Genomic DNA, 15,442 nt, shown 5'->3' with positions numbered 1-15,442 from the left:
TATAAAATGGCAACATGAAGGATCCTTGTGGCAATCGAAATATTCTGTAGATTAACTGTATCAGTGTCAGTATCGCAGTTGTGATGTTGTATGACAGTTTCACAATTGGGGGAAACTGGGTGAAGTGTACATGAGATCTCTATTATTTCTTACAACTGCATGTGAATCTATAATTATCTCATAATAAAAAATCAAATTTGGGACTGGCCTGGTGGCATAGTGGTTAAGTTCGCACACTCCACTTCAGCAGCTCAAGGTTTGCAGGTTCGCATCCCAGGCCTGGACCTGCACACCACTCATCAAGCCATGCTGTGGAGGCATCCCGTATACAAAATAGAGGAAGATTGACACAGATGTCAGCTCAGTGACAATCTTCCTCAAGCAAAAAGAGGAAGATTGGCAGATTGTAACCTATCATTAACTCAATAAAAAAAAAAAAGAGGAAGATTGGCAACAGATGCTGGCTCAGGGCCAATCTTCCTCAAGCAAAAAGAGGCAGACTGGCAACAGATGTTAGCTCAGGGCGATCTTCCTCACCAAAAAAAAAAAAAAAAAAAAAATCAAATTTAAAAAAGCCACAGTAATTTCCACATGGATAACCACTTGATTTGTAGCTTAAGCCCCAAATCTTAAACATAATTAAATAGTACTACAAAAAGCAGTTGCTTATATAGCAACCTTCTTTTTCTATTTTAGAAAACTCAGAAAGTATGGACGAGAACAGAATGAAGTATAAATAGGAAAATAAAGATAACTACTGTTACCCTTTTGGTGTATTTCATTCTGTTTTTTCCTGAGTTTGTATTGTATCTTTTTTCAGTCATAATTGGGAATATACAGTTTGTATGGTTTCACATTCTGCTTTCTTGAATTTTCTATCATGAGAATTTCTGTCTTTAAAATCCTTCAAAAACAATTTTCATTTGCCTATACATTCCGTTATATGGATGTTCTATAATTTATGTAGTCATTCTATAATTATTAGATGTTTTTTCCATTTTATATGATAAATATCCTTAATACATAAATCTTTTTCTACCTTTCCTATTGTTTCCTTAGGCTGGTTTTTTGTAAATGGAATTAGTGAATCAAAATGCATGAACATTTTTAAGTCTCTTTGATATATGTTACCAGATTGCTTTCTGGAAAAGTGGTACTAATTTACATTCTCACCAGTAAGTGCCTGTGAATGGATGAGGGTCAAGACCAGAAGTACTTAAAAACAGCATAGAGTTCCAGAACAGGAAGATTGAAGATTTTTATCTTCATCTAAAGCAGGGTTTCTCAGCCTCAGTACTATGAACATTGGGGCTGCGTAATTCTTCCTTGTGGAGGGCTGTCTTGGGCATTGTAAGATGTTTAATAGCATCCCAGGCCTCTACCTACTAGATGGCAGTAGCACAACCTGTCCCCTGCCCCCCCATCACAGTTGTGACAGCAAAAAATGTCTTCAGACATTGCCAAATGTCCTCTCGGGGGGCAAAATTGCTACTGGTTGAAAACTGCTGGTCCAAGACGTACATGTGCGGTGAGGGGCTTATTGTTAAAATTTCTCTAACATTGTGTACACAAATGTTCTGTAGCCTAGCCTCTCCAGGTTCTTTTCTTTCTCTGGAGTATGTATGTGCATGTTGTCTGCAGAATGATAGGCCAGCCATGTCTTCAGTGCTGTGTAAGTGACTTTGTTGCTACTCAGTACGCATCTTTCCCTACTGACACCTCTCCGGATTCCTGGTTATAAGAGGAAATTTAAAGAAAGTGACCACACTACCATTTGCTTTGCCCTGCAAAAATGATTTGCCCTAATATTTAATATGGTATTTGGAAGTGTCAGTCAGCAGACGTACCCTTTGTCTTTCTCTCCTGAATAAAGAGCCTAACAGGCTGAGAATGATTTGGTTCCCTTGACTTTGTATGTAAAGGAAGGAAAAAGAAAGGATTGGGATTTTTGTTCACTTAAATTTGAGCCTTAAAAATCCTAAGCAGCCTGTTTCACACAGCAGGAGCTCCCGGTTGAAGGTTTGTCCCTCAGATCTACAGCTGGCTTTACCTTCAGTTCTTGATGGAATGCACCTGTATGAAAGGCTCCCCTGGATTATTCCTGTAATATTTTAAAACGTCATGGGATCGTGGAACCCGTACTCTCTTCCTGATAACTTACTGCACCCAGATCTCCTCGTAGCTCAAATATAGTTGATGAGTTTCCTTAATCCAAGTAAGACAAGCTTCAGTTTACTTTGAAAAATGAGGAGCACACAAATACATTAAGAACATAAACTCGCTGAAAATACTCTGTTCCTTAAGTGATACGAAACTCATTCAAGTCTGTCCTTCAGTAAAGACGTGAACCTTTGAAGTTCTCTTTGTTCTGAATTGTAACATTGAAGCTACAAATGATAGTTTGACATTGGCTTTCTATACTGGCTGTTTCTTTTCTGTTTGTTCTCCTCAGGAGCAGTCTCACAGGTGCTGGACAGCCTGGAAGAAATTCATGCCCTTACAGACTGCAGTGAAAAGGACTTAGATTTTCTACACAGTGTTTTCCAGGATCAGCATCTTCATACACTATTAGATGTAAGTCTTTGTTTTTCTTTTTATTTCTTTTTGACAAATTGAATATTCAGCATACCTTTTTACTTTACATGAATTCCAGATGTCCATCATAACAGTCCTTTTTCAGTTGCCTCAAGTCTGTGAGAAATGTGGGAAATCATCCATCATAGATTCATAACTAAAATAAAGTATATTATATACAGAACAAATGCAACATAGCCCAGCAAGTCACAATGAAAAAGTTATATGTGTATGTTTATATGTGTGTGTGTGTGTGTGTGTGTGTGTGTGTACGTGTGTTCCTATTAGGAGAAGCCGTTGATCTTAGCTGTGATTACTTTTTATTGCTTTAAACATTATTTTAAAACATTGCACTTCGAGCATGAGTATAGGAGAGAGAAAAATAAATAAGATATTGTGCAATGGACTGTTTTCACACACACATTTCATATTTAACATTGATTGTTTTCGTAGGCTCAGTGTCTTCTTAAAACATAAGAATGTATTCCATCATTAAATATGACAGGTTCCATTGACAGCAGATTGAGATACAAAGAAAAATCAACTGACAGTTCACATCTGCCTTCATTTCAGTGATATTTTGAATAAAATACCTTTCTTAGAGAACTTGGTTAACTTCAGCAGTGAAAACTTTCTTAGTACATATTAGTCTTTTTATAAGAAAAACTTTCCCTTATTAAGCGAATGATATTTGCTTTGGGGTGCCTGGAACGTTTTGGTGCTAACTCTGATTAATCCACCATACGATACAAATTAAACTAAAGCAAAGTTTCCCAGAATGTGTTCTACAGAACATTGCTCTGGGAGATAGTGGTGGCTATTGCCATAGGGGAAGGGGATAGATCTTAAATTTATTGGTTAAATGATTTATTGACGAAATAAATTTGGGAAATGATACATTCTTTATTCCATTTATACAGATTCACAATGGATGTTAGTATATTAACAGCTCTGAGATGTCCTATAGCAAAGAAATCTGATTAACTCTGATAGCATTTCTCAAACTAATTTGGGCACAGAACTTTTGTTTACAGTCCTGTTGAATTGATGAGAACTAGTTTGGGAAAAGCTAAGCTAAGAGCGTTGCATTATGTTTCAACTTCACACGAGTGCAGTCATAGGTTTCTAGCAGCTGCTGCTTTCCATAAATTTGACCAAATCAAGTTAACTATCAAATGTTTAAATTTACTTTGGCTTTTTTATATAGTTTATGTGTTAATCAGGGCTGACTAACTGCTATAGCATGCAATCTTAAAATTTGCATGGCTTAACAGAGCAAAAGTTTATTTCTTGCTCACATCACAGTCTAATGCAGGTAGGTGCAGGGGTGTCTTCCACAGTCATTCAGGGATCCAGGCCTCTTCCACTGTGTGGTTCTGCTATCTCCCAGGGCTTTGGAATCTTCCACTGCATCCTTTGCATCCAGCCAGCAGATGAGAGAAAATGGAGAATTTTGCAGGCTCTGGGTTGGAAATGGGCTATATCACTTTTGCCTATATATGATTGGCAAGCACTAGTTACATGCCTACCTAGCTGCAAGATTGCTGGGAAATATAGTTTTAAAATGTGCTAAGTGAAATAAGCTAGACAGAGAAAGACAATACTGCATAGTATCACTTATATGTGGAATCTAAAAAAAAAAATTGAACTCATATTAACAGAGTAGAATGGTGGTTGCCCCAGGCTGGGGGGTAGGGGAAATGGGGAGAGGTTGGTCAAAGGGTACAGACTTTGATTATAAGGTGAATGAGGTCTGAGGATCTCATGTCCAACATGATGACTGGAGTTGATAGCACTGTATTGTATAATTGAAATTTGCTAGGAGAGTAGAACTTAAGGGTCCTCACCAAGAAAAAAAAAGATAAATATGTGAGGTGATTGATGTGTTAATTAACTTGATTGTGGGAATCCTTTCACAATGTGTACATTTGTGAAACCGTCACATTGTACACTTCAAATAAATTACAGTTGTATTTGTCAATTATACCTCAATAAAGCTAAAAATGTGCTCAGGGAGATAAGGAAATGAGTCTTCTCTTTAGTGTAATTTATTTTAAGTAATTTGAGGACATTTCAGATTAAGTTTATTTCAAATAGCTGTTAACTTTCTTTAGGAACCAAAAAGCCCTTGAAATTCATTCCATTTTGTGGATAACCCCTAGCATTCCATTATCATCTTCATCTGCTTCTTCTTCTTCTTCTCCTCATTCTCCTCCTCGTCCTCCCCCTCCTTCATGATCATCATCATTGTCATTATTGTCATGTGTTATGTACTGTTGTATTATTTGATTTAGGGTTTGACCTCTATTCATTGGCTATTTAAATATCTATTGTTCTCTATCATTGCTTCATATGATGCAGAAAGTTTTCACAGTTGTGAATTTCCCACAGAAGTCATACTCTTTTTCTAGAAGTAGTAAGTGTGGGATATTTAAAAGAAGCTGCAGCAGAGCGTGGAGGTTTGGTTTATTTCAATGTAGTCCGTGGTTAGGTAATTGCTAAGATTTACTGACCTTCTTTAGATCAATGAGTTTTTGTCATTTAAGGCCTCAGAGAATCCCAAATTGGTTTTCAAAGTTATATTTTTCTTAGTAATGTGAGGAGGTATGTGAGCACACCAAGCTTGAGACTGCTGGGGAAATGCAAGAACATTGCTTGTTTCTACCAGGAAGTGCAGATATTCAGATATAGACTGGACTTTGGAACTGAGCCAGGCCGCCACTTATTGCTCAATGCTAAACTCCTCAGACCTCCCTGAAAACAGTTATTTTGAATAACTGCTGCATTCTTGGGTAGACATTGTCACAACTTCAGAAGTGACTCATAGATCTTAGTGAGGAAAAACATGCTTAAAGTTCCTTTGGATTCTTATGAATTACGAATTTAAAGAAGTGTCTGCAGTACCAGCATTTGCCCTGTCAGTGCATCTCAATTTGAAAAGGAAGCTGCTGGACTGAAAATGAGCTATGCCCAATAAAAACATGGCACGTCTGCAGAATTTTGCAGACAAGTGCTACATGTGAACCCTGAAACTCTCCTGAAATGACTGACTATAGGGTCAGCCTTGGGCAGTGTTGGGATGCATTTGGTTCTGAAGATCCAAACTGAGCCATCCTTCACTGAAAGCTTTAATCATCATGAATGACATAAGCCATCATTAGAATGTACCCTCATGATCTGCAGCCCATAAATATGGTTCATTAAGCTCTTATTTCAGAGCTAACAGGCTACATTTCAAGATTGTAATCAATGAAGTATTCAAGTGGCTGCCATATAGAGAAAACTAACCATTAAAACAATGTTAATACTTAAATGCATATGGTACGCATTAAAAAAGGATCATGGCGTGACCACCTCTTGAGAAGAAGCTTTTTAATGAACATTCATTTTTCTTCCTTCTAATGTTCCATACCCCGTGCTTAGATTTGGATTGTTTTGTTTTGCAGAATCAGCATTGGTTCCTTTTTAAGGATTCCAAGTACTGACACCTAGTGGCATAGTTTTGTGGACTATGAATTGATGGTTACTTAATCCTACTGAGCCATGTTTTGAAATATCTTTATTGTATTTAGTTAATTCAATAACACTCTAAATAGCTAAATTTGAGGCCATAATTTTTAATCTGACAAAGAGAAACAGGACTGAGTTCCTACAGAAGACTAAAGATCATGTAGTACTTTATCTGTTCTAGTCATGCCCTTAAAATAGCAACAAGTTCAAAGAAACATTAGAATTTGTTTGGAGGAAACAAAACATGTGTCATGTTGAAAGAATTTACATTAAAACAAAAGGAGAAATACTGTGGTTCCACTGAGGGGGGGAATGCTTTCTGATTTGAATTCTAGTAAAGAACATCTAGTTTAATCTGCAGTTAGAAATAGATCCAGAAATCTCTAAATGTTTGCTGCCTAACCAGTTCCACTTGGCACGCATATGCTGCTTCTCATTTTATGGGGAGAAATAAAGAGGCTTGAGGAAGAACTGTGCTTGGTCCAGCTTGTTCCAATATGTCTGCTTTTAAAAATTAAAAGCACTGGTCCAGAGATGATCTGTGTATGAAATATTTAGATCAATTTTAGTAAAAGACAATTTGGTGTATATATATTAATTTTCTAAGGCTGCTGTAAGAAAGTACGACAAACTGGGTGGCTTAAAATAGCAGAAATTATTCTCTCACAGTTCTGGAAGCTGAAGTCCTGAATCAAGGTGTCAGCAGGGCCACGCTCCCTCCAAAGTCTCCAGGGAAGAATCTTTCCTTGCTTCTTCCCGCTTCTGGGAGTTGCCGGTAATCCCTGGCATTCCTTGACTTGTAGCTGTATCTACTCTGATCTCTGCCTGCAGCTTCACATGGCCTTCTCCTCTGTATGTGTGTGAGCCTGTGTCTTCACATAGCCTTCCTATAGGGACTCCAGTCATTGGATTTAGGGCCCACTCTAATCATCATAACTACATCTGCAAAGACCCTATTTCCAAATAAGGTCACATTCTGAGGTTCCAGGTAGACATGAATTTTGAGGAGACGGTGTTCAACTCTGTACATCATGGAAACTGATTTTGCCCTGAATTGATTCTTCAGTTGTGAGTGCAAATTACACAAATCTAGTAGAAAATAATGAAATGTTACCCTGTGATTCATTAATTAGGCTTTCTTGGGAATTGGCGTTGAAGTGTTGTTGTGTCCTTTAATGATATTTTGAATCAGTTTTGGATTGGAACTTGTATGTGATACATTGGATGGTCAGATGATGGATGCGTTTGGACAGACTGAAAAATCAAGGCTTTTTCAGATAAAAAGCATTTTGCAAATGTTATTTGGTGGTGATCCTCCGTCTTCTTAATTTCTTGTAGAAATTTTCCTATTACACAATAAATATTTACTTTGTAAGTCAACAATGTTATAAAACATTGTTAAATGACACATTTCTCTTTCTGTCTGCCAAACTTTGACAACTAAGTTTTGAATGTTCACCTACCATCTGTCATACCTCTGAACAGCTGTTAGCATTGGTTACAGACTGCTGTTTCCATAGGAAATGTGATGCCCCACCTAATTAAGATTATTTTTGTGAGAAGTCCTAAGATTCTGTTTTCTAAAAACATCATCAATGATTAGATTAATAAAGCGAAACCTAACTGCAGTAGCAACTTAATTTAGCAGTTTTGATATTAATTTATATGTAGATTTTTATAATAGATTAAGTAATATTTTAAAATATTGCTTTAGAAATAACTTGGTGTCTAGAATGCTCCATATTTTGTATTTCTGACATCTTTATTACCATTTTTTACTGTTTAGGGAGAGTTAGAAAGTTTTTCTATCTGACCCAAAGTTAACACTGGAAAACGACAACTCTTAATTTACTGTTTTGCTTTTTTGAGTTGATATTAAATTAGTAGTCATATTTGGGAAGAGCATATTTTTAGAACTCAAAAGTTTCGTAATGGGAAAAAATGGAACTTCTGCAATAATTTGATGTTTCTGAGCAATTTGAGGTCTGAGAAGTAAGTTAATACACTGTTAAGTTTGGATGTTTAAATAGATTACCAGTCAGGAAATGCCAAAGCTAAGTTTCCCATGAATTTGTAGTCCAGTCGATTTGCACTAAAATGTCTAGAATAATAAGGTTTGTCCGGGGACCTTCATAGGCTGAGCTACTGGTACCTTCTCAGGGTCCCATCTAGTCTTAAGAGTGAGCTTCAGCAAATATGAAACCAGCTAGATATTGGGCCGGTGGTAGTGGCCCTTGTGCTACTTGCCTCCTGGGGCTGGAGGTTGAAGTGCACTGCTGCTTGCTTTGGGTACGGGGGTCTGTCATTCCACTGTTTCTAACTAGATGGGCAAACCTCCCATATGTTTCCATCAGTGTATCAAAGTATTAGTATCAGTAGAAAAGTACCACATAAAACAAAATTCCTGAGGTAAAGAGAGCTGGAAATATATGTCCTGAATATTTTCAAAGTAGTTTTTCTTTATTCGTTTTTTTTTTTAATTTTATTTTTCAGGTACATAGTTGTATATTTTTTTTTTTTAGTTGTGGGTCCTTCTAGTTGTGGCATGTGGGACGCTGCCTCAGCGTGGCCTGACGAGCGGTGCCATGTCTGCGCCCAGGATCCAAACCAGCCAAACCCTGGGCCGCCGAAGTGGAGCACATGAGCTTAACCACTCAGCCATGGGGCCGGCCCCAGTTTTTCTTTATTCGTAATGTAGATATCGATAAACTTAGCAAAAAAAAAAACTATTAAGTATCTGGTCATTTGTTAGGCAGCAATGGAAAACTAGTACAACTGGAAACAAAGCAAAGATTATCCCCTCTTACCACTTCTATTCAACACTGGACTGGAGGTTCTGGCCAGTGCAGTAAGGTGGGAAAAAGAAATTCAAGGCATGCAGATTGGAAAGGAAGAAGTAAAACTATATTCATGCGGAGATATATTCTTGTATGTAGAACATCCTAAGGATCTACAAGAGATCTACTAGAACTAATAGGCAAATGTAGCAAGATCAATATACAAAAATTAACTGTGCTATATAGAAGCAATGAATAATGTGAAAATAAAATTAGAGGAATATTTACAATACCATTGAAAAGAATAAAATATTTAGCGAATTGAACCAAAGACGTATAGGGTTCGTATACTGAAAACTACAAATGTTGCTGAAAGAAAGTAAAGAAGATGTAAATAAAATAGATATTAAAAAAGTTGGAGAACTAATTTCAAAGCTTACTATAAAGCTACAGTAATGAGAACAGTGTGGTATTGGTGTAAGGATAGACATATAGATCAATGGAACAGAATAAAGTTTAGAAATAAACCCTCACATTCATGGTCAATTGATTTTCAGCAAAGGTGCCAAGGCAATTCAATGGGGAAGGAAAAGTTTTTTTTTTTTAAACATGGTTCTGGAGCAATTGGATATCCATAGTCAATGAAATGAATTTAGACCCCTACCTCACACCATACACAAAAATTACCACAAGATGGATCATAGATCCGGTGAAAGCTTAAAACTATAAAACTTTTAAAAGAAAATACAGGAGCAAATCTTCATTACCCTGGGTTAGGCAAAGAGTGCTTAGCTAGAACACAAGGGAACTTTGGGGATGAAGGAAATGCTCTAAAACTAGATTGAGATGATGGTTGTACAACTGTATGAATTTATTAAAAATCCTCAAACTATGCACTTACCATGGGCGAATTTTACAGTTTATAAATGATACTTCAATAAAGCTTTTAAAAGTGAAAAAATGAGAAGTAATATATTTCCTTTTTACTTAAAAAATCTATTTTACTCATTTTGTATTATTTTAAAGTAAAGCACTGTTGGAAGTTCCTTGCATGTGCTATGGGTTATAGTGCGCTGTGGATCCCATAATGTCATTTGTAGTCCATTGCTCCCACTACAACAGCAGTTTCCAATGTCTCCTGGCATTGTCCCTGTGTCTATCACCAAGCCAGCAAAGCCAAGCTGCCTGCCCTCTGCAGTGCCCAAAGCCCACTGAAGGGGTCATCCCGGTAGATTTCACCGGGTCGTTACACTGATTTCCTCATCTCAATATTTAGCTTTATGGCTAAGAAGTTACCATCTGCTGACTTAAAAATACCAAATTTGTTTTTCTCTCTCAAGAACTGTTTTACTAACCAATGCATAGTTGTGCCTTGTGGAAGTCCAAACTGTCTTTTTTTGTTTAAAAACATTATGAATTACATAATTTTGTATATTTTTCAATAAGGGGGTGCACCTCAGAGCAATATGTTTTAGTTTATTCTTTTAGTTCATTTCTTCTACCTTCAAATACGTATTTGTCATATCCCAAAGTTCATAACTTTTTTTGCAGATTTTATTTGACATAATCTTTTTTTTGTATTTTACTGTGGTAAAATATATACAACATAAAAATGGTTAAAATGGTAAATTTTAAGTGTACGGTTTGGTAGCATTAAGTACACTCACATTGCTGTGCAACCATCACTACCATCCATCTCCAGAACTTTTTTCAGCTTCTCCAACTGAAATTCTGTAGCCATTAAACAGCAACTCACTGTTCCCTCTCTCCGCAGCCCCTGGCAGCCACCATGCTGCTTTCTGTCTCAATTAACTTGACTACTGTAGGTACCTCATATAAGTTGAATTATGTTGTATTTATTCTTTTGTGACTAGCTTATTTCACCTAATGTAATGTCCTCAGGGTTCATCCATGTTATGAGATGTCAGAATTTCCTTCCTTTTAAAGGCTGAAAACTATTCCATTGTATGTATATGCCACATTTTGTTTATCCATTCATCTAATATCAATGTTTTATGGTAGACAATTATATAATAGGAAAAGCCAAATTCTCAAAATGAAAGTCTCCAATGGTAGAGAATTCATCCTTAGTTGCATCCCCAGGCAGTTGCTCAGTCTGGGCTCCAAGTTAGCTCCTATGCCATACATCTTTGTGAAAGGAATGTGTGATTTTCACTGAAAGTATTACTAACTACAGGAGTCCCTCTAGTTCCCTTATTTGTTCGTATGAATTACTTCTTTAAACAAGGATTGGAATTTACTCTAAAATACCAGGAATAATGAATCAGTTTGTCCCCAGTATCTGTGTTTCCCACTGAGTGCCATTCTCTTTTTATGGCACCATAGTCAACTTACCAGAAGGCAAAGGAATGTTCAAAAAGCCTTCAAAGTGCAAAGCACTGATTCTTCTGCATGCTGTTCTCAAGGAAAGGGGAGGGGTTTCCCCCTAGAAAAGAATGATATGCTCAGTTGAAGAATGTTCCATGAGGTTGGCTTATAGAATTCACAATCCAAGAACATAGCTGCTTTCTTTGTGGCCCTTCAAGCATTAGCTCATAAAACCACTTGTGCCAGACTGCCTTTGTTTTGTTCTCTTTTAACTTTCCACAACAGAAATTCGTTTGCCACAGCTACTTGTACAAATGCTTGGTGTTTACCTATGCCAAATAAAAGCCATATCATAAGTCAAAAATTATTGTATTCATCAGTAATAAAATATTATGTGATACACCTAAGGTAAATGTTTTCTTTTAAAGCAGCAAATTAATAATAGGATATTCATTTAGTGTAAATATCATTTAAGTATTATTGTAGATGCTTCAGAAGCATACATTAGGAAATGAGGTTTTAACACTTTTTAAAAATGTTTTTAGTGGTTTTTTTTATGGAAAGGAAATTCACATCATAGTGAAATTTCTCACAATTGGGCAAACTCTTGGATCTAGTATTAAAAAGTACCCCATTTCAGAAGATTTGAATAAAAGCAATGCAAAGCCTACTTATATCATCTAACTGGTTGTTTTTCCTCGTGCTTTCTTTTGCTTGCTCAAGAATAGGTGCTACGATTTCTTTCTTACAGGGCTTAATTTTAGAGTTATTTGCCAACTGAAAAAGGCCTAGAGAACAGTCAAATTAGGTCATCTGAGGCCAGTGTTTGAGTTTCTCAGAAAGAGCTGTCAACTGACCAGAAATCCACCACAGTGGCCTATATTGTTAGGCCCCCAAAGGCGCAGTCTTTATAGATTGAACTAGGAGGTCAACCAAGTCTCAATTTCTTGGATTCAAAAATAAATCCCTGTAAGTGCAATGTTCTAATGGGATTGAAACAAAAGCAGCTCTCTACACAGACAATTAAAACCTAAACCAAACAGGGCCTCCTCAGGTGTGCTTTTCAGGGTCAAGATCCAAAGTATTTTGCAACCCTTTCAGGAAATCTTGAATTGGCCCAGATGTACTGATTTTTCAATTTCATATGTGCTGTCAGAAGAAAACTTTCATAATGGATTTAGTTAGAATTGCATATTACTAGGCCAGCTGAACCCCTTCTTAAGACTCCAAGTAAGGACATATGCCCCACCATGATTTTCTAAAACCTGATTTAAGCTATCATCTCACTGCTATACATTAGGCTAAAGCTTTTCTGGAACATCTAACTCAAGGACTTCCAAGAACATTCTTCTTGGCCACTAAATACGATATAAGGTCCATCAGATATCCATTTCTAACTCAAGGTGCCCAGTATAAACTGGGCCATAGTATTGGTAGCAGCCCTGAACCTTTCTCCAGGGAAAATCTAAATTCCAGGATGGGACTCCTGCTACTTCATTACAGTCACTAAATTTGTAGATTTGACAGACTATTTTTTACGGGAGAAACCAGTTAAGTTAAGGTTTTATAAAAATTTAGCTATTTACATGTTTTCTGAACTTTTAGAGGGAAAGTTAGCACATAGCAAGGATAATGTGCAAATAAAATGAAAGTACTCTTTTCAAATGAATGGAGTGCATTATCTCTGTACAGATAGAACATCCTCTGCATGACTAATCTTTGAGTGCTCTCTTCAACTATTTTAAAAAAATTAAATTGACTTTTAGAAACTTTAAATTTTCAGGAAAAACAATTTTTAGTGCTGATAGAATAGGCATTTTTTTTGCTCATAAATAAAAAGTGCCCTCAGTGATTTTAATTTCTTTTCATAAATCATAATATATACTACTCTTCTCCAAGTTTGGACTATGTCGTTTTTAATGATGCCGAAGAGCTTTGAAAAGGCATTTTCATATTTTTAACCTAAAGACAGTAAGTGCATATATAAACTTGAGCAAGAAAAATAGATTTTTAGATCTCAGATTTTCTCCAATCTCTAACTTTAAAAAATCGGCTCCAGTATAGTACAGCAGTTGAATATCAGTTCCTTATGTTTTAGTATTAAATCACTTTTCCCTAACATTTTGCCAGATTTCAAGTGTATTTTTAAAAGTACTGTTGGATATTGATGTCTGATCTGCTAAGTTCACTGAAAAGATATGACACTGGAACTTTGTTCTTAATTGCCCAGTTTCTTCACAGACAATTCATAGAAACTGTCACGAAAGTTCTTAATAGGATAGTCTGTGTTTCCAGAGAAAGTCATTTCAATTCCCAGTATTACTGTACAGTGTAAACTTGTGAACACTGTTATTATCTGTTTTACTAGGATCGCAGACACATTTCATTGCATACTTTGCAGCTAAACATTTGACTCTTGAAAACTTGACTTCTTTTCTGGCAGGGAGCCTCTTCAGTATCTCTGACGTAAGTGGTAAGATGGTGGTTGCTGATGAACTTAAATGTTCCTTGCAACTCTACAAACCCATTCATTGTTTGGCCTAGGTCTGCGGTCTAGTTTCAAAAGTTGTAATCTGGGGCCAGCCTGGTGGCATAGCAGTTAAGTTCGCACGCTCCACTTCAGCGTCCTGGGGTTCACCACATCGGATCCCAGACACGGACCTACACACCGCTCATCAAGCCATGCTGTGGCAGCATCCCACATACAAAAAATAGAGGAAGATTGGCACAGCTGTTAACTCAGGGACAATCTTCCTCACCAAAAAAAAAAAAAGTTATAATCTTTCTCAACTAATATACGTTCTGGTCCTTAGATTTGATTTTTCTCTGTGCTGAAAAGTTAGTGGGACACATAACCCAGTGATAGTAATTTTATAGATTCTCTGCCAACCATTCCATTTTAAATGTTGATCTTGCTAATTGCTATGTATAAATTATGAGCAAAATGAAGGCTTCTGTTTGAGGACTAGAAATAAGAGTGAGATATAATGGAGTATGGTAAAAAAATGAAACTTGATTTAGTGTTTTAAATGTAAATAAAAAGTGACATATTAACTGATTTTGTTATCTTTATGTTTGGAAGTACAATCTCAGGAGAGTTGAATTTAATATTACCACCACCTTTGTTCTGCTTTGTTTAAAACAATTCTGCTTTGTTTAAAACAACCCATCTCAAATATAGAATGCAGCCTCCTAATGGAACCTCGAGACAGAAAGATGAGGCATGTCCATGTAGTTGTGTGTGTGGTCATATCTGACCCACTGCCAGAGACTGGCAGAGAGCAGGGCTGTCTGTGAGTGAGATGGTGTGAAACAGTCTGTTCCCCTTGCGGCTGTTCATGTTTCCTCCTTTCGCCTTGTTGTGTTGGGTTTTTTTTTGATAAAAAGTGCTGAAGTTGGGTAACTATAATTTCATCAGAAAGAGAAAACAAGCAGTAATAGATTCATTCTTGTTCTCTCTCTAGGGATAATTTATTAACTTTGTTCTCTCCCTCTGCCTCACCCTCTACACTGCAGCTTTACAAATACACTTGACACCTTCAAAGTTTAGGAAAGCAAATAGCAAAAGGAAATAGATTTTGTCATTTCAGTCCTCCTCGAATTTAAGCTTCCAGAGCAGAGGTGGGCAAACTATGGCTCTCAAGCCAAATCCAGCCAGCCACCTGTTTTTGTAAATAAAGTTTTATTGGAACACAGCCATGCCCATTTATTTATGGATTGTTAATGACTGCCTTCGCATCCACAGCAGGACTGAGTGGTTGTGACAAAGTCCGTATGGCCCACAAAGCCTGAAATGTTTACCATCTGGCCAGGAAAGGATTAGGATTCTAAGGTTCTTGATAACAGGGCAAGGCTTGTAGTTGATTGGCTAATATCTTTTAAGTCATATTTAGTATGTTTTTTTCCTACAGCCTATAAATGGCATTTTCTGCAGTTCTTTCCCCAAATATTTGCTGAAAGTGTCTCCCTGGCACAAGGTTTCCTGCATTGCTGAATTCTAATACAAGCTGAGGAAATGAAAGAACAGCGCCTCCAGAGGCCACGGTCTAGTCCCTGCTGCTCTGGCTGCAGGACCCCGAGTGCATCACTTCACCTCACTGGACCTCAGCTTTCTCCTTCTTAAAATGGAGGCGTTGAATCATGTTGATATCTAGGTTCTAGTCTACTTTGAAAATTTTATGAAGTAAGTCAGACTTGAAACATACCAAAAAAAAGAAACAAACTAAATGTGGTCAAAATATATTTTTTAATTT

At 36.8% G+C, this 15,442-nt stretch overlaps 1 protein-coding gene across 23 annotated transcripts in view; it reads left to right on the top strand.

The window, feature by feature from the left end:
- Positions 1–15,442, top strand: part of CASK (calcium/calmodulin dependent serine protein kinase) — a 374,427-nt gene that overhangs the window by 283,736 nt on the left and 75,249 nt on the right. For all 23 annotated transcript variants that reach the window (XM_070258206.1, XM_014728817.3, XM_001489920.7 and 20 more), the window contains one exon: positions 2,453–2,574. In XM_070258206.1, the coding sequence (XP_070114307.1) occupies positions 2,453–2,574 (122 nt within the window). The remainder of the gene's footprint in view (positions 1–2,452; positions 2,575–15,442) is intronic.

Source organism: Equus caballus, chromosome X (genome assembly GCF_041296265.1).
Source record: "Equus caballus isolate H_3958 breed thoroughbred chromosome X, TB-T2T, whole genome shotgun sequence".
In the NCBI taxonomy this organism is placed as follows: Eukaryota; Metazoa; Chordata; class Mammalia; order Perissodactyla; family Equidae; genus Equus; species Equus caballus.
The sequence above is the reverse complement of the archived record's forward strand: the minus strand, read 5'-3'. Positions and strand labels throughout refer to the sequence as shown.